The 19271-nt window shown below is 39.0% G+C and overlaps 1 protein-coding gene across 2 annotated transcripts in view; it reads left to right on the forward strand.

Annotated features, from left to right (window-relative positions):
- The window catches only part of bmp2k (BMP2 inducible kinase), a 96415-nt gene that overhangs the window by 65673 nt on the left and 11471 nt on the right, over positions 1 to 19271 (forward strand). For both annotated transcript variants that reach the window (XM_073065206.1, XM_073065207.1), the window contains exons 10-13: positions 11263 to 11423; positions 13254 to 13411; positions 15161 to 15262; positions 18413 to 18666. In XM_073065206.1, coding sequence (XP_072921307.1) covers positions 11263 to 11423; positions 13254 to 13411; positions 15161 to 15262; positions 18413 to 18666 — 675 coding nt within the window. The remainder of the gene's footprint in view (positions 1 to 11262; positions 11424 to 13253; positions 13412 to 15160; positions 15263 to 18412; positions 18667 to 19271) is intronic.

The raw sequence follows: 19271 nt of genomic DNA on the forward strand, positions 1-19271 counted from the left end.
TTTGCTTGTGAATGGTGGCATCCATTGGTCTCGAGAGACCATGGATCTGCGCCTGGAGTTTCCAGGGCGCAGGCCTGGGCAGGGTTGTATGGGAGACCGGCAGTTGCCCAAGCTGCAGGCCTTCCCCTCTCCACGCCACCGATGTTGTCCAAGGGAAGGGCACTAGGACCCATGCAGCTTGGCACCGGTGACGTCACAGAGCAATGTGTTGTTAAGTGCCTTGCTCAAGGACACAAACACGCTGCTTCAGCTGAGGCTCGAACCAGTGACCTTCAGGTTACTAGTCTGATGCCTTGCCCACTAGGCCACGCGCCAACATCCTGTAATGTAGCTTCATCACAAAGTAAATCAGAAATGAGATAGGAAGAAAAGATCCAGACAGACAGACATACTTTATTGATCCTGAGGGAAATTGGGTTTCGTTACAGTCGCACCAGCCAAGAATAGTGTAGAAATATAGCAATATAAAACCATAAATAATTAAATAATAATAAGTAAATAATGCCAAGTGGAAATTAGTCCAGACCCAGCCTATTGGCTCAGGGTGTCTGACACTCCGAGGGAGGAGTTGTAAAGTTTGATGGCCACAGGCAGGAATGACTTCCTATGACGCTCAGTGTTGCATCTTGGTGGAATGAGTCTCTGGCTGAATGTACTCCTGTGCCTAACCAGTACGTTATGGAGTGGATGGGAGACATTGTCCAAGATGGCATGCAACTTGGACAGCATCATCTTTTCAGACACCACCGTCAGAGAGTCCAGTTCCGCCCCCACAACATCACTGGCCTTACGAATGAGTTTGTTGATTCTGTTGGTGTCTGCTACCCTCAGCCTGCTGCCCCAGCACACAACAGCAAACATGATAGCACTGGCCACCATAGACTCGTAGAACATCCTCAGCATCATCCAGCAGATGTTAAAGGACCTCAGTCTCCTCAGGAAATAGGAGTTAAATAAATATCATAGAATCAGATATAGTTATAGGTGAATGGAAATTCAGCGGTAGCTTTGCATGATCTCACCATCCCTGAAGTTTTTTAAAATTTTTTAAAATTAGTTTTTCAAAACATTTTACAAATTAAAAACCCCAAATCCCAATGAGGAGCATTAATACAGTGCAAAATTAAGCATACAATAACAATATGCTACAAAGGGAGAGAATTTAACAAAAAAGCACCTAAATTAAAGACAAGTAAGCTTAGTGTCCTCCCCAAGCCCCACAACACAAGAAAAAAAACAACTCCAGACCGACCACAACACAATATAAAGAGTATAAGTCAGGACAGTCAAACTCACAGACTGTGAATACACTTAGCAACAGAGGATAATAATGCCTACTACCAGAAAAAAAAAGGGAGCTGAAAGCAAGGGACCGAAAAGAAGAAAAAAAAGAAAAAAAAACCCTAGTCAAGAGGAAGGTTATGAAAGTACTCGATAAAAGGTCCCCAGACCTTATGGAACTTTAGATCCGAATTAAGAACTGAAAAATTAATTTTTTCGAGGTCCAAGCAGGCCATAATGTCGTTAAGCCATTGCACATGAGTGGGCGGGGCAACATCTCTCCATCTAAGGAGGATCAAGTGTCTAGCCAGGAGAGAGGCAAAGGATAGTATTCGGCATTTGGTCGGACCCAGACATAAATCTGTCTCGCCCCAAAAACCGAACAGAGCAATTAAGGGGTTTGGTTCTAGGTGCTGATTCAGAATACCCGATAATGTAGTGAAGACATCTTTTCAGAATTTCTCCAAGCTAGGACAGAACCAGTACATATGAATGAGAGAGGCCACGCCCCTCTTGCATTTATCACAGAGCGGACTAATGCCAGGGTAGAATCAAGATAGTTTAGATTTAGACATATGGGCTCTATGAACAATCTTAAACTGTAAAAGGCAATGGCGAGCACAAAGAGAGGTTGAGTTAACCGATTTGAGAACTGAGTCCCAGCTCTCCTCGGATAAGGAGATATTTAAATCCTGCTCCCAGGCCATTTTAATTTTATCCACAGGGGCCCATCGTAAGGCTGCTAGTTTATCTCGGATAATTGATATTAAACCTTTACCTAGTGGATTAATGGAAAGAAATAGGTCCATAGCATTTTTCGCAGGCATTTCAGGAAAGCTAGGAATTAAAGGAGCAATAAAGTGTCAGATTTGGAGATATCTGAAAAAATGAGCGTTAGGCAGGTTGAACTTAACAGAGAGCTGCTGAAAAGAAGCGAAGCGATTATCAATGAAAAGATCTTCAAAATGTCTAATGCCCTTCCTATACCAAACATGGAATGCTGAATCGTACGTAGTAGGTAAAAAAAAAAAGGTGATTACGTGCGACAGGGCTAGAAACGGAAAACCCCTGGAAACCATAGCATTTCCTGAACTGAGCCCATATACGCAAAGTGTGTCTAACAAGAGGATTAGCTATTGATTTGGGCAGACTACTAGGGAGTGCAGAGCCAAGAAGTGCAGAGATAGATAATTCTTTAGTGGAGCTCAACTCCATTGCCACCCAGTTAGGGCACTCGGGTTGGCCGTAGAAGAAAGACCAGAAGGTAGCACAACGTATATTAGCTGCCCAATAATATAAGCGAAAGTTAGGTAAAGCCATGCCACCCTCTTTTTTAGATTTTTGGAGGTGGATTTTATTAATTCTAGAGCACTTATTCTGCCACAGATATGACAAAATAATAGTCTAAGGAATCAAAAAAAGATTTAGGAATAAAAATTGGGATAGATTGAAATAAGTATAAAAATTTGGGGAGAACATACATTTTAACAACATTAATACGACCTACCAAAGACATAGATAGATAGACATTGTACCAGATTCTGTTTTATAGCATATGAAAGATTGACAAAGTTTTCACGAAAGAGATCTTTAAACTTCCTTGTGACTGTAATTCCAAGATAGGTAAATTGATTATGGACTACTTTAAAAGGGAGATCACGAAATATTAGTTCTTGTGCTTCTTTATTAATTGGGAAAAGTTCACTCTTATGTAAATTAAGTTTATAGCCAGAGATCTGGCTAAACTGGTCAAGAAGTGAAAACATTAGAGGTAAGGATGTAGACGGATTTGAGAGAAAGAGTAATAAGTCATCAGCATAGAGAGAAACTTTATGCTCAATACCCCCTCTCCAAATCCCGGTCAATTCAGGACAGTTTCAAAATGCTATCGCCAGAGGTTCTATAGCCAAATCAAAGAGAACGGGACTTAAGGGGCATCCCTGACGGGTGCCATGTTTGAGATTAACTACTTGGGATTTCTGAAAATTAGTTAAAACAGAAGCAGTAGGACACAGGTACAGCAATTGGATCCAAGAGATGAAACTTTGGCCGAGGTCAAATTTTCCTAAGACTGCAAAAGGTAGTTCCACTCTATACGATCAAATGCTTTCTCCGCATCGAGGGAAATAACACATTCAGGAGTCCCAGTTGGAGCTGAGTATAAGATATTAAATAGACGCCGAATGTTAAAAAAAGGGAGACGGTTTTTAATAAAGCCTGTTTGGTCATCAGAGATAATGGAGGGAATAACGGTTTCTAATCTATGAGCCAACACTTTAGCTAAGATCTTTACATCAACATTGAGCAGAGAGATCGGCCTGTACGAGGAACACTCTGTTGGGTCTTTGCCCTTTTTTAAAAGAAGAATAATAGATGCCTCATTGAAAAAGGGTGGCAATTTGCCGTAATTAAACGAGTCAGATAATACTGAAAGTAACTGAGGAGAAAGAAGTGAAGAGAATGATTTATAAAATTCTACAGGAAACCCATCAGGTTCAGGAGATTTCCCTGAGGACAGTGCAGAAATTGCAAAAGATATTTCTTCTGATGATATAGGCGCATTGAGTTTGGCTTTGAAATCAGATGAAAGTGAGGGGATATTCAGATTCTGTAAAAATTGATCAACAGAGATATTGTCATTCAGAGATTCAGAGGAATAAAGCCGAGAATAAAATTTTTTAAATGTGTCATTAATTTCTAAATGATCCAATGTAAAGTCTCCGTTCTCCTTCCGGATCTTTGTAATATGTTGTTTGGCTTTGGAACGCCTCAGCTGATTGGCTAGGAATTTACCAGACTTATCCCCATGAATGTAAAAGCGACTCTTGCTTTCGAGAAGTTGGCGTTCGACAGGTTGAGTGGACAGAAGGTTAAATTTAGTTTGGAGTTCAACGCGCTTCTTGTATAATTCAGGGTTCTTAGTTTGAGCATATATTTGATCCAAATCTTTAATCTGGTTAATGAGGTCTGATCGATCTGCACGGGATCTTCTGTTGAGATTTGCTGTGTAAGAGATTATTTGACCCCTCAGATATGCTTTAATGGCATCCCAGACAATCTGGGATGGCACTTCAGGTGATGTATTAGTGTTAAAATAAAAAGTTATCTGATCCTTAATAAATTTTACAAAATCATCATCCGATAATAAAGTTGAATCAAACCGCCAGTGTTTATTCCTCTGAGGGAGACCAGGAAAGTTCAGAGAGAGGGTAATTGGGGCATGGTCAGAAATCAGTATACTCTGATAGTCACAAGAGTGGGCAAATGGGATAAGTTGGTTATCGAGTAAGAAATAGTCAATTCTAGTGAAGGTATGGTGAACATGTGAGAAAAAAGAATAATCTCTCTCTGTAGGATGGAGGAAACGCCATATATCAGAGATACCAAAATTAGAGAGAAACAATTGGATAGCTAAGGCAGATTTAGTAGGTGATCTGGTAACAGAGGACGATCGATCCAGTTTAGGATCCAACCAACAGTTGAAGTCACCACCCAGTATAAGAGAGTATGAGTTTAAGTCTGGTAGGGAGGAAAAAAACCGTTCAAAAAAGTTAACATCATCAAAGTTGGGAGCATACAGGTTTGCTAGTGCAGCTTTAGTGTTATATAGTTTACAATAATAGAAACAATAACAAAACGGCCATTTGTATCAGATATTTTATTATGGAGTTCAAAAGGAATATTTGAGTTAATAAGAATGGAGACTCCCCTAGCTTTAGCGGCAAAGGATGAATGAAAATGCTGACCCGCCCACTTTGACAGAAGCCGGGAGTTATCGAAACAACGAATATGAGTTTCTTGAAGGAAAGCAATGTCAGCTTTGAGTTGTTTGATATGTGAGAATACCTTCCTCCTTTTAACAGGGTGATTCAATCCCTTTACATTCCAGCTCACGAATTTAAGTGCACTAGCCATTATCAATTACTAATGCATAAAAGGCAGCAGGCATATAAAAAGTCAAGCAGTACAATAGCAGTCTGGGAGCAGAGATTTAAACATAGATTCGTAAAATCAAAACATATACATGTCCTGAGCAATAAAGAGAAACAATAAATACAGTGAGTGATGTTGGAACTGGAAAATCCACCCCACCCACACAACCCAAAACTAGATGGCTACCAAAACAAGTAGCTAGCTCTACCAAAAAATTAACCCAAATACAACTTCCAGATCTGTGTCATTAACAACAGTTCCGTATAAATACTATAGCAAATAGTAACTAGTTTATGCACTAGAAAACATAACTACAGATTAGAACACCTTCTGCAGAAATATAAAACTTAATACAGAGAAAATCAGAAGAAAACCAAGACTAACCTACCCGCGAAAAATTATAGAAGAATAAAGTAAGAGAAAGGGGAAAAAAAGGTTAAAAAAAAAGAGAGGAAGGGGAAAATTATAAATTCAAGACGAGTATTTATCAACCATTTACAGAGAGGAGAGAAAAAAATTCAGAGATTAGAAAAAAGGTAAAGGAAAATAAATAAATAAATAAATATTTTTTTTTAAAAAGGAAAGTAAATCAGCAATTAAATTGTGAACCAACAAACAGGGAGGCCTTCACTAAAGACTTCGAACCTCCAAAACAAGTTAGAGTCAGTTGTAGAACTCTGTAGATAAAGTTATACAAGAATAAAAATAGATTATACACACACCAAATCCCGGGAGAGATTGTCAACAGCCCTTAGAGTTTCAATGAATAATGTCTGAGTGATTCAAGTGAAGTCTGAGTCCAGAAAAAGTAATTTTACTACGAGGAGTACTTATCCACCATTTTAGGAGGTCCGATCAGATTCTGAAGATGACTGGATAGCCGGAAGACTTGCCACAAATGCTTCAGCTTCCTTCACCGACCTGAACCACTTGTATTTTCCAGTATTATGCTTGATTCGTAGATCGGCAGGATTGCGAAGAGAGGGTTTAAAACCATGATCAAAAAGCACTTTCATTGCACCTTTAAACTCAGCGTGCATCTTTAAGGTCTGGGGTGCAAAATCTTCCACAAAGCGAATGGTTGTATCCTGGAAAGGAAAAGAACCCCTGCGACGTGCCTCTACAATCAGACTGTGTTTTACCTGGTATTGATGGAAGCACAAGATTACTGGTCGCGGACGGGAGCCCAGAATTCCGGGGGGGAACGTAAACTCTGTGTGCCCGTTCAAGCTCGGGCGGGTTCGGAAGCAAATCTTTCCCGAATATCTCACAGAGAAACTTGGCGAAAAACTTCACGGTTGGTCCATGTTCGGTCGCCTCTGGCAATCCAAGAATTCTAAGATTGCAGCGTCTGCTGCGATTTTCGAGATCCACCATTTTGGAAAGGAGTTTGTTACATTTTTCCTCTAAGCTGGAGCAGAGAGTCTCCAAGTATCGAACACGACTTTCTAAATCTTCAGAAGTCGAATCGATGCGAGATAGGTGTTCGGCATGCTTGTCCACTTTATTGTTGATCCGATCCAGTTTGTCTTCCAACTGTTTGAAAGCGGTTTTAAATTCCTTTAAAATTTCGTCTCGCAGCTTTCCGAGTGCAGCCAGGGTCTCGTCTGAGGGAGCTGTAGCTTCCTTTCTCCCGGATTTAGAACTCTTGCTAGACATTGTAAGTTAGATATGTTCACAGGCAAGTAAGAGATACCGAAAAAATTCCTAAGGTTTAAAAAATGGAGACATTTAGTGCAAAGATAGCGACAGTAACGGAACAAAAGTTCGGAGCAGCTAAACAATCGCCATCTTACCGGAAGTCGCCCCCTGAAGTTCTGTAAACTGGGGTCTTTCTTTTCCCTGAGCTCTAAACTTCTCTGCTATTTTTAATAAGTAATCCAAATCTAGGTACCTTCACCATTGAAAACTTGTTACATTCCAGGAACCTTATGTACTTAATCCAATTGCATTAAAAGCTCCTGTAGTGATACTGCATGCAGGGAACACAAGTCAAAAATTATCGTTTCCTATGGAATTCTTCACTCCCCACAAAATATTCACTGTCCCATTGACATTACTTCGGCAATGCCACTAAGCAGTACTTTTAACATCTAATACACTGATTACTATTTTGCAATTGCTGCGGTTGAGAAAGCGGGATCGTTTAATGCCTTTAAGAGCTTTTTCATCATTGTGTACAATCCAGGTCTGCAGATTTAAAGCACTGTTGGAAACCTGCAGTTTGGCAACACAGGTTTGGTTTTGTAATGGGAAACAAAAACTTAGCTAACCAGACAGTATGATAATGACAAGGCTTACAGGGATGAGATAGATTGGCTGCTTGAGTGGTGTCTCAACAACAACCTTGTACTCAACATCAGCAAGACCAAGGAACTGGTTCCGGACTTCAGGAAGGGGATGTCTAAAGAATGCACCAGTCGTCATTGAGGGGTCATCAATACAAATGGTGAGCAGCTTCAAGTTTTTGGGCGTGTGTATCTCAGGATCTATGTTAGGCTTAACACATTGATGCAATCGTGAAGAAGTCATGTCAGTAGCTCTACTTCATTTTGAAGTTTAAGGAGATTTGTATGTCAACAAAGACTCCTAGAAATTTCTATGAATGTACAGTAGAGAGCATTCTGACTGCCTCACAGCCTGATATCAAGCCATCAATGCACAGAATTGCAAGAGGCTGCAGAGGATTATAGGCTTGGCCTGCTTCTTCATGGGCACAACTCTGTCCAATATTGAGGGCATCTTCAAGAGGCAGTTCTGCAAGAACACAACATCCATCACATGCCCTCGTTACTATCATTGAGGAGGAGGTGGTAGAGAAGTACGAACACAATCAGTGTCTGAGGAACAGCCTCTTTTGCTCCAAATTTCAGGATGAAAACTACCTCGCTATTACTTTTATGCATTATTTAATTATGTAACTTACAGATTTTTTAAAAGTCTTTGAACTGTACTGCTACTGCAAAACAGCAAATTTAATGTCCAGTATCAGTAGTAATAAATCTGATTCTGAGCATCTGTAGAGAATGAGCTAAAATTTGTCCATTAATGTGGTGCCTGACCTAAGTGCCATTTTCTGTTTCATTTCAGGTTTCCTACATCTTCAGTATTTTGCCTCTGCTTTTCTAATTTCTTGTTCCTAAAGTCCTGGGCTATACTTGCCCTCCCTTCAAATTCTGCTCCTGTTGTAACCAAATTTGGTTAGAATTTTTTCTTCAGATCTTCATGACATGATCATTGATGTTTGGTTGCATTAAATCTATAACTATGCCTAAGCATTTTGTTAGTGTCTTGTGTCTTGGCTTCAGCAGAAATAAATTTATAGGGGCTTTAAACTTAGAAATGGGGTGAACTTTTGATTCTATTACTGAATAGTAGTGACTCTGATAAAATAGTGCAATGCATACTGAATACCCATTTCCTTCATTATCAGTATAATTTGAATAGGTTTATTGGTTCATTTAAGACCATAAGACAGGAGCAGAATTAGGGGCCATCAAGCCTGATCCACCATTCAATCATGGGTAATTTATTACTCCTCTCAACTCCATTGTCTTGCCTTCTTCCTGAAATCTTTGCCCTAGTAAGTCAAGAATAATGCCGAGTAAACCTTGGCTTGAACTATTACAGTTGTTCATGGGAATGAATTCCACAGATTCACCATAGTCTGGCTAAAGAAATTCCTCCTTACCTCTGCTCAAAATGGACATCCCTCTAGTCTGAGGCTAAGCCCTAAACTCATCAACTGTAGGAAACATCCTCTAGGCTGTTAAAACTTATGTAGGTTTTAATGACATCCCCCTCCCATTCTTCTAAGCTGCATTGAATACCTTATGTTATCCTTTTCATTCCTGGAATTTTTATGTGAACCACCTCTTTCATTAGATAAAAATGCCCAAAATTGTTCATAATACTCCAAGTGTGGTCTGACTTAGGAAGCCTCAGCGTGACATCCTTTCCTCTGATGTTCTTGGCCTCCTGTATTTGCCTTCCTTGCCACTGACTCAACCTGCAAGTTAACTTTTAGGGAACCTTTAGCAGCGGGGTGGGTTCAACAGAGTGGAGAAGTATGGATAAAGTAAGAGAAAAGTGTGGCTAAAGATAAAGTAAAAGCAAAAGTTGAAAAAGAGAAAAATAGAGGTGGAGTGCAGTAAAATCAAGTGCATAAGAGACAAAAATGACTGGATTTTAAAGGCACAATGAGTGTAAGGGCACTTTATCTGAATGCCTCTAGGATTTGTAACAAGGTCAGAGGACTTGTTGCACAAATCAGGCACAGCTCAAATGCCATCTTTAAATTTGCTGGTGACACAACGGCTATAGGCAGAATTTCAGATGGTGGCAAGGAGGCATACAGGAATGAGGAATCTTTGCTTGAGTGGTGTCGAAACAACAACCACCTTGCACTCAACATCAGTAAGACCAAAGAACTGATTGTGGACTTCAGGAAGGGGAAGTCGAGGGATCAGAATTGGAAAGGGTAGGCAGTTTCAAGTTTCTGTGTGTCAGCATCTCGGAAGATCTAGCGTGAACCCAATATCTTAATGCAATTACAAAGAAGGCATGACAACGGTTATATTCCATTAGGAGTTTTAAGAAGAATTGGTATGTCCACCAAAGACACACAAATTTCTACAAATGTATAGTGGAGAGCACTTAAACTGGTTGCTTCAGAGTCTGGTATGGAGGAGCACTGCATAGGATTGAAAAAAGCTGAAAAAGTTGTAAACTCGGCCAGCTCCATCATGGGAGTGAGCCTCCCCAGCATTGAGGACATCTTCAAAAGGTTATCCCTTAAAAAGGCAGCATCCATCATTAAAGACCCCCATCACCCAAGACGTGCTTTGTGTTCGTTGTTACCATCAGGGAGGAGGTACAGGAATCTGAAGATGCACATTCAACCTTTCACAAATGGCCTCTTCCACCCATCATCATATTTATGCGTGGAGCCATATGAATGAACCCATGAACTCTTCCTCAGTTTTTTTTCACACTTTTTCACTACTTATATATACACACACACACACATACATATACATATACATACTGTGATTTAGTTTTTATTACTATGTGCTGCAAAACAATAAATTTCATGACTTATGCTTTTGATATTAAACCTGATTCTGAACTATTCTAGAATCCAGTGATATTTGAAAGATCATTACTATTGCCTCCACAATCTCCTCAGCTATTATTTTCAGTACCCTGGGGTGTATTCTCTCTGGTTCCAGTGACTTATTTCCTTTCAAAGCTTTCAGCTTCCCAAGCAGCTTCTCCTTAGTAACAGCAACGACACTCACTTCTACCCCTGACACTCTCAAATATCTGGCATACTGCTAGTGTCTTCCTTGTTTCATGTTTATCGATCAGTGCGAACAACCTTTTACACAGCAAAGTGATTGAGGAATAAACTAATAAAGCTTAAATTGTGGTGAAGTTCTGAATGTAGAGTTCTGAGTGGGCTGGGCCCCTACATTGTAAGTGTTGTTAAATTAATTTCTTTTGCTAATCTTCTTTGCAGTGAAGTAGAATTTTACAAGCAAATACATTTCTGTACAATTGTGAATGTGTGTAATTCTTTAAAAAACAGAAGGATGAATTTAAATGTTCAAAAAATATGGGTCGTGGATCAGTGCTATGTTAAATTTCAATCGTAAACTTCCCATCAATTCTCCTACCCCACTCTGCGTCTGCATCATACCTACTGTAGCAGTCTCATCTGGAGACTAATACCTGCCTGACCAGAAAGTTGATCAGGCTGATTTCTCATGAAGTAATCTGTTATAAAGGAGCTATCCTCTCCCATCAATGGAGTAGATCCAATGAGTAGTAGGCTCTTAGCACTTCGTTCCAATTTTTAGCTGTTCACATTACAATTTATTGATATTTCCAGTATGGGAAGTGCATACATTTTGGCAAATGCAGAATTTTTTAGTCCAATACAAGCTGAATAAATAGTCGTGTTTATTAGATGGTCTTGTGAAAATGATTTACTTCATTATTATTGGAGGTTATTCTTTACTGTTAAAGTATCTATGTTTTCCACAGACTAAGTGAGGCAGTAGGACCAACAGAGACATCAATAGCACCAAGGCGAAGACCAAAAGCCAACACCAGTGCTGTAAATGCCAGTGTTTTACCAATTCAGAGCACGGTAACGCCATTAAAAAGATCAATTTCAAGTGACTCTGGAAATCCTGGACTAAAAGGTAATTCCTTAGTGAAAGAAAACTGTTTAAATTAATATGTAATGTGTCAATATTGCATTTGGAATTGAGGCAGTATAACCTTTTGAATATTTTGAATTCTACTTTTTTGCATAAATATTTAAATGGGGAAATTTGTGGTTCTGGATTTAGTGATCCTTCTATTAGTTTTGTTTAGGGAAATGTGCATCACAATTTAAATTCATTGATATTTGTGGATACTTCTGTTTAGAAAGGCATTATGGTATGTTTGCAAATTAATCCATTAAAATGAAGGCAAGGAAAAAATGGGGATATGAAGATAAGGTTGTGGGGGGGGGGGGTGGGGGAATAAAAACACTTGGCTAAAATTTCCCAGATAAGCATTGAAATGATTCTGCTAGGAAGATCCCTGACAGACTTTAATTTATAGTGGCTAGGACCCATGTTGTTAAGAGATCCATTTTGGATCACTGACCAGTAAAGATGCTGAAAAGTTTATCTGCAGAGAGATGAGACATATAACTGCAATCTCCTTAGTTGGAGGGCTGCCTTAAGAATATAAAACCTCCAGTACTTGAGGAACTTTATCTTACACAGGCAGATAATTGTCTCATTAGATGTATCTGAGCTAGGAAGGCTAGAATTGCTGACAAGTTACAAGATGGTTGGTTTTGAGCTGGGTGAGTATCTGCTGTCAGGCTGTTATGGAATCCTTAACTTAAGGTGTTAATATTTTACTTTACCTGCCCCCCCCCCCCCAGGGTTTCTGCAAGGATCACTCCCTGTGTGATTCCTTTGTCCATTCATCGCTCCTCACTAGTGTGCCTCCTGGCACATATCCCTGCAAGTGACAGAAATGCTATACCTGTCAATTCACCTCCTCCCTAATCTCCATTCAGAGCCCCAGATAGTCCTTCAGGTGAAGCAGCACTTCACCTGCAAATCTGTTGGGGTCAACTATTGTATGTGGTGCTCGCGATGTGGCCTCTGCATTGGTGAGGTCTGACATCAACTGGAAGGCCACTTCGTCAAGCACATCTGCTCCATCTGCAAAAAGCAAAGTTTCCTGCTGACCAATCATTTTAATTCCTATTTCCCATTCCCATTCCAAAATGTCGGTCCATGGCTGCCTCTTCTGCCACAATGAGGCCGCTCTCAGGTTGGAGCAGCATCATCTCATATTCCATCTGGGTAGCCTCCAACCTGATGACATGAACTTTGATTTCTCCTTCTAGTATTCTTCCCTCTCCCATCCCTCCTCTGTTGCCCACTCTGGCATCCTACCCCTTCTCAATCTCCTCACCCCCTTTCCTCCTTCCCTTTCTCCCATGGACCACTCTACTCCTCTAGCCCATTGCCTTTTCCACCTATCACCTCCCTCTTCTCCACATACCTGGCTTCACCTATCGCCTTCTAGCTTGTCCTCCTTGCTCTCCTTCCACCTTTTTGTTCTGACATCTTTCCCCCTTCCTTTTTTTTCTCTATTGATGGGTCTTGGCCCTAAATATCGACTATTTATTCATTTTTATAGATGGTACCTGACCTGCTGAGTTTTGTGTGTGTTACTCTGGATTTCCAGCATCTGCAGAATCTCTAGGGTTAATATTAAACATGGAATGGCTAGTCAAGTGTATCAATCTTAACAGGGTGTGCCAAGTTAAAGGCCATGCAGTAAACCGTAATTATCTGGACACTACAATTTAATGAAAAGGAAGTCAGGTTATAGATCTGGAGTTTAATACTTGTGGGAGTAGATCAAAATATGTTTTAATAATTTATCAGTTTTGGATATAGCTTAACTTTAGCAGTAAGCTTGGTAGCTTGCTATTAATTTACATAATTTCTTCACAGCTGTTACACTAGCTGGAAATGGACATTTAATTCATATGGCTCAGGGGACCAGTCAACAGCAACATAGAGTTCTTCAGCAGATACAGCAGGGAGACTTGAAGCATCACCATCTTCAACAGTTACAGCAACAACAGCAACAGATTAGTCAGGCCCAAAAGGTAGCAGTCAAGGATTTAAAAATATAATTTCTTAAGTGTTATTTTCATATCATTTGCATTATAGAACACCAGGGTACAGGTTCAGCAAATTAGCAGTTTTGAAATGGCAGTACATTTTGAAGGGATTTTAGCTGTGTACAGTAAAGTTTATAATGTGGCACTCATGTTTTTGGTGTTGGACTGAAAGATTTTTGGGCATCATTTCTATTAATATCCCCAGATACTTTTAGGTTCACTTGTATTGAATTATCCAGTGAACCAGGTAAGTTTAAAGGCAGGGCAGGGGCCTTTTCCTGCTATGCTAAATACCAAAACATGGGGATTTGTAGATAATTGGTATTATAGTCTGTATTGGTATGTTTTGTTTTAATCAGTTGCCTCATATTGGATTTTTTCTTGTGTGTTCACTTGCTCTAAGAATACAAAAATAAATCTTACTCCCAAGTTACTGAGGAAAGAAACTGAGCCTGTCCCGTTTCATAGTGCATTAAACTTTAGTTACCTTTTTCATTAATCTTACAGCCTTATTTTGTAAATCTGATATTTTAATTTATGTGCTGGACATTTCTAATTTTTAGTCTAAATTTTTCAATTTATCTTTTGGTCATAGTGTGAAATATATTGTTATTTCAGATATTGTGGGAGCTGTTGTAGTGATAAATACCCGAGGTTAACATAGATCAGTTTTGGGTGCATTGATTTGCTTTTGTCTTTCAAGGTGTCTAGGCCAGAGGTTTAGCTTCTACTGTCAGGATGTTATTTATGTATTCTTCCCTCCAGATAGGGAGGAAAAAACTGTACATGCTGGACATACTCAAAATAGGTTATGAACACCTTTGGAAAGAGAAACGGTTAACGTTTCAGATTAAAAACTCTTTGTCATATAGGAAGTAGCTGCAAGGAGTGTTTCTGATATAGTAAAGCAGTGGTAGCTATGGGGCCATATGATGTATATGTGTTCAGTCATAGGATTGACCCTGATCATCTTGTTGCCTGCCTCTTTAATCTCCATTCCATAGCTGTTCTGATGATCTGTATGTGTCCTGCATTTAATGAGGTGCAATGTAAGCTTGGGAAACAGTACTGCCTTCTCCCTGGGCATGTTGCAGCCTTCTGGACCCTGTTGAATTCTGCAGCTACAAGTAACTCGATTGCATAGTCTGCATCAATGGTGCAAATCTGCATGATCTACTGCATGTGTTTTCTTATTCTGGATTTTGCAACTCTTACATTCTTTTGTCGTGTGTTCTGTGTTCTTGCTCTGATGATTCCCTTGCAGTCATTAAACAGTTAAGCTTTTTTACAAGTTAATTCTGTGGTCATTCCTGATTTCATCAGATACATCCCTGAGCACCCGCCACCCCCCCCCCCCCCCCACCCCCCACACTTCACCCCTCAGCTTAGCAAGCTTTTTTCTCTTTTCTAGTGCTGAGGAAGAATCTTTGACTTGAAACACTACTTGCTTGTCTGCAAATCGATGTGGATTTCCAGCAATTTCTACTCCAAACTACTTGTTTATTTTTACTTCCTGTGGAATATTTTTTGTGAACTATCATTTGTCCATTCAGTCAGTTTTTCATCAACTGCAACATGTCAGCATATTGATATCACATCATTTGGTATAAGATACAACATAAATATAGGTTTTGTTTCCAATAGATTGCTACTTTTAGTACCTTTGTAACACTGCTGTATTTATGGGTTTGGTACTATTGCTCTATACATAATTTATTCTGATATTTTTCCTAGTATCAACAGGCTTTGCAGTCATCAGTACATCAGCAGCAGTTACAACAGCATCAATTAATACAGCCAATGTATTATCAACAACAGTTGCCTCACTACTGCATGGTAAGTAGTGCCCTTTGGGTGGAGAAAGTTGCTATTGTCAGCTGGATCAGTTAACTGAGTAACTCTGTTTTGTTAGAAGAAAGAAGCTTAGATTGGTAGTGTCACAGTCCCTGTGAGGATTTTGCATCCACTACCACTGAAAATCCACTCCTTGTTAATCACTTCAAAGATAAAATCTTGATTTCTATCCTAAGCTCACCATTTACTGAAGCTGGGACACATCAGTGATGTAATGGGGTCATCAGGTGTTTTGAGTCTTTCAACATCAGACTCTCGCGCAGGTGACCTAGCCAAGGTTGATCAGTCCATGGCATTTACCAGCAACTTAGATCCATAGGTAATATCTTGATCTCTAGCCATCTGGCTGACTCGCCATTACTAATTTATTTTTATGATCTCTTGATCTTCTATTGCAGGTTAATTTAAAGAGATTCTCAATTTGATTCCTGCTATTACATTTTGACACCATATTTTTGGTGTAGCTGAGTCTAGTTAAAGCAGGAGTGAGTCTCATGGGTATTTTGGCAGGATCTCAGAAGATTTTTTCCCCCATCAGCCCCACCCCCACAATTTATCTGAATGACCATAACTCCCAAGTGTGGTCTGATCAGAAAGTTGTTTGGTCATCCCTGAGAATATTCTGCTTTGGTTGAAATTGGCCCTGCTTGTGGCTTTAAATGTGCTGATAACGAGCATTTTGTGCTGGCATTTCTGCTATTCCTGTTTATCTCTCTGGGATGTTCTTTGTTTCCTCATTTCTTGATGCCATTCCATTTGCCTGGCAACATCAGTTGTCAATGAATCTCCCTCTATACTGTGTATTACAAACCTTTGCTTTTTTTTCTTTTCTGCTGGCTTGGAATCTACCATTAGAACTGACCTGAGATTGTACTTTATTTCTCTCTCCAAAGACTTTTTGCTTTACTCTTTTAAAGCTCCTTCATCCTTTCAGCTTCAGCAGCTTAAGTTATTCCAGCAAGAGTGATGGCGTATGCTGTTAGTCTGGTTTTCCTTCCTCCTGTCAGATAAACTTTATGCTTACCTCCATTGAATTTTATCCATTTTCTATCCAGTTTTATATATTATTCCAATTTGTAAATTGCTCCACGGCTAATCTTAGCTTTATATGGACTGCATAAATCAAATCTGGGTGCATTTCAGAATCTTAACTTATTTAACAGTAGCTCTGAGTTCCAATCAAATGTGCTTGCCTTTTATTTTCTTTAAGTGTAAGTCTTAAAATGTTGCCTTATGAACTATTTTTGATGAACTTTTCAAATTCTAATATCCCTTCTGTGGAAATGTTTTTGGGGTCTCCTTCATTCTTGAAAATTCTGATTAAATTGTGAAGGAACAAGATTTATACCTATTGCCTAACATTACTCAGGATTTCATGGGAATGTTATCAAATTTGAATGCAAACAATGACTTTGAACAGGTGAACCTCACTTTGCCACTCGTTTTTTTATGTGGCTTAAGAGTGATATGAAAGCTGTTAGGCAGCAGAAAATATAACCATCTAGGATAGAGTGATTATAAATCTAGGATTTGCAAAGGGACAGAATACTTTGTAATGGGCGAAGTTACGGAAATGGATAAAGTAAGTCTACAGTGAGATTTTTTAAAAAAATCATACTTTTCACAGAACAGAAGCCAAGGTAGGTCAGCAAGCATAGAAGGTGATTCAAAAGGATGTGGTTCCAGATGAGCAGAATTTTGGATTGAACAGAGTAAAAATCGGAGGGGATGGAACAAATATTTTATTGAAGCTTTTCTCACACTTAAGCTGTATTTAGTTTAGCTAGACTGCATTAAAGAGTGGAGTTAGTGTTTAGGGGAGAGAATTTGTGACAGGAACTGAAGCTGTTGTCATCACTCTTTGTATAATAGGTGGGATTTCTCTACATGCTGTTGCCATAGGCAGCATAAAGTAGCTTAGAAGAACGGTATGTCTGACTGCAGTTTCCATTCTTTGTGTTTTAAAGCATGTGTTTGCAGCAGGGTATTCTTTTATGGGTTGTTCTGTGGGGAGTAGCTTTTTAATAACATAGTATTTGGTAAACATTTTTTGGAAAAATATTATTGTAGAAGTGTAATATTATCATAGAAGTGTCACATTCTTCCAAGAAAATAAACAGATTGCTTTTTCAAATTTCCTTTTTAACGTTTTAAATTTATTTTTCTCTTTATCGCAAGTATGTGCCCAAGTCTTATTATTTCTGTAATTAAGTGTATTTTCCTACATTGCCATCTGACACAATTCTTCAATCTAAGTTGCTGTCATCAGTCAACTATAAATTTCCCATTTGGGCTGCTGAAAACAAAGTAATGACTGAACAAGGGGAGTGTACTGCAGCATTTGCTAAATCTTTGTGGAAACATTTGTCAAGATGAATGCCAAGCAGTTTTCTTTCTTTACCCTGATTGCAAAATATGAAACAGTGTATTCCTGTAATGGTGTTCCTTGGATTGCAGTGTTCCAACTGTGACCAAATTAATAACAGAAATGGAAAATATTGTCATTACTTGGTTGGGCAAATCTGGGCAGAGTGAGTTTTTTAGTTTTCTGATAATTTAAGGAAACTTCCTGCATTGTGGGACTGTGTTCCCTTTGCCAGGGGTCTTAAGTTAAAGTATCTTTCATTAGTCTTTCCTAAAATGCTGCTTGGAGTCTTCTACATCTGTCGGTCCACTTCATTAACCTCTTGTCAGCAGACTTTACTGAGTCCTAGTTTGGAATGTAGTAAGGAAATGGGCTAGGTGAATGTGTGCAAGAGTTCATGAGCTTGATAAATGGCATTTCATTGCAGTGTTCATGATGGTATGCCCTTTTGTGCCTTTACATCCTTCCCCAGCTTCGTCTTCACTTAATCCTTGGTAAATCCAAGTGCAGTTGTATTCCTGGAGAGTTTCTTTATTCTAAAGCTACATTTTGATTTTTCAAATTGATTATTTCATCATTTTCTATCACCTTTTCAACTCTTCCAGCTCTGTTTTTGGAAAGCATCTTTTAATACATCAGTCTATTAAAGGTGTGATTGCTATTGAGTTTACTTTATTTTAAAGAGTTGGTTTTGAATAAGATAAAACATTGCAGTGTTTATATCTGATTGTGATTGTGTTAAACATGTAATGTTTTAAATTTAATAGGTACAGCAGTACCCACAGGCTTTTGTGCAATCTCAGGTTGCTGTGCACCAGCATCCACAGTTTCAGCCATCACCACATGAATGCCAAGCTCCTTTAAGACCTTTCGTTTCTCCAACCTCCCCAACTTCTCATCAAACTGCCGGCCATCAGAGGATTCAGAATGATGTCTCATATGGTGCAACGTTTGTGGTCACTGGAATTAGTTCGATGCAGCCTGTTGGACTAATGACAGAACCTGCCAACAATTCAGTTAGGTAAGTACTGTGAGAAGAAGAACATATTAGTAATATTAATTGATGATTTTGGAAATTTGCTCCAAATTAACTGCAAAAGAGTGAGCTGGTCGACTCACTGCGTGAACTGTTTGTGACAAATACGTAATGTCTGCAGTTGATAGAATCACTCAAACTTTTTTGAGATTTTCTAAGATGAAAATTGCTACTTCTAATGTTGCCTCCTGAAATGTATTGATCAATATGGTAATAAGATCAAATTCCAATGTGACTTTATGACTAACAAAGAGGCATGGAAGAAGGGAGTTTAATGCTACTGAATGTCTTATGATGTTATCCAAATTAGAATTATCACTGAATGTTTTCTTCCATTTTTAATTTCTTACACAGTCCTGACAAATACACCCAAACATTAGAGAAGGGGGAAAAGATGTTGAAAAGTTTTGGGAAGCTTGGGTCCAAAATCACCTGAAGTATGCTACTATTTGATCATTGTTTGGTTTAGATTAATTCAGTTATTTATGATTCAATTTAATTTGCTTTGAATATCTCCCTAGTGTGACATTTCTTATATTACCAGCAAAATGTTTTTCTAGAGATTAGTATTTGTATTTGCATTATTTTAA

This window comes from Hemitrygon akajei, chromosome 13 (genome assembly GCF_048418815.1).
Source record: "Hemitrygon akajei chromosome 13, sHemAka1.3, whole genome shotgun sequence".
Classification (NCBI taxonomy): Eukaryota; Metazoa; Chordata; class Chondrichthyes; order Myliobatiformes; family Dasyatidae; genus Hemitrygon; species Hemitrygon akajei.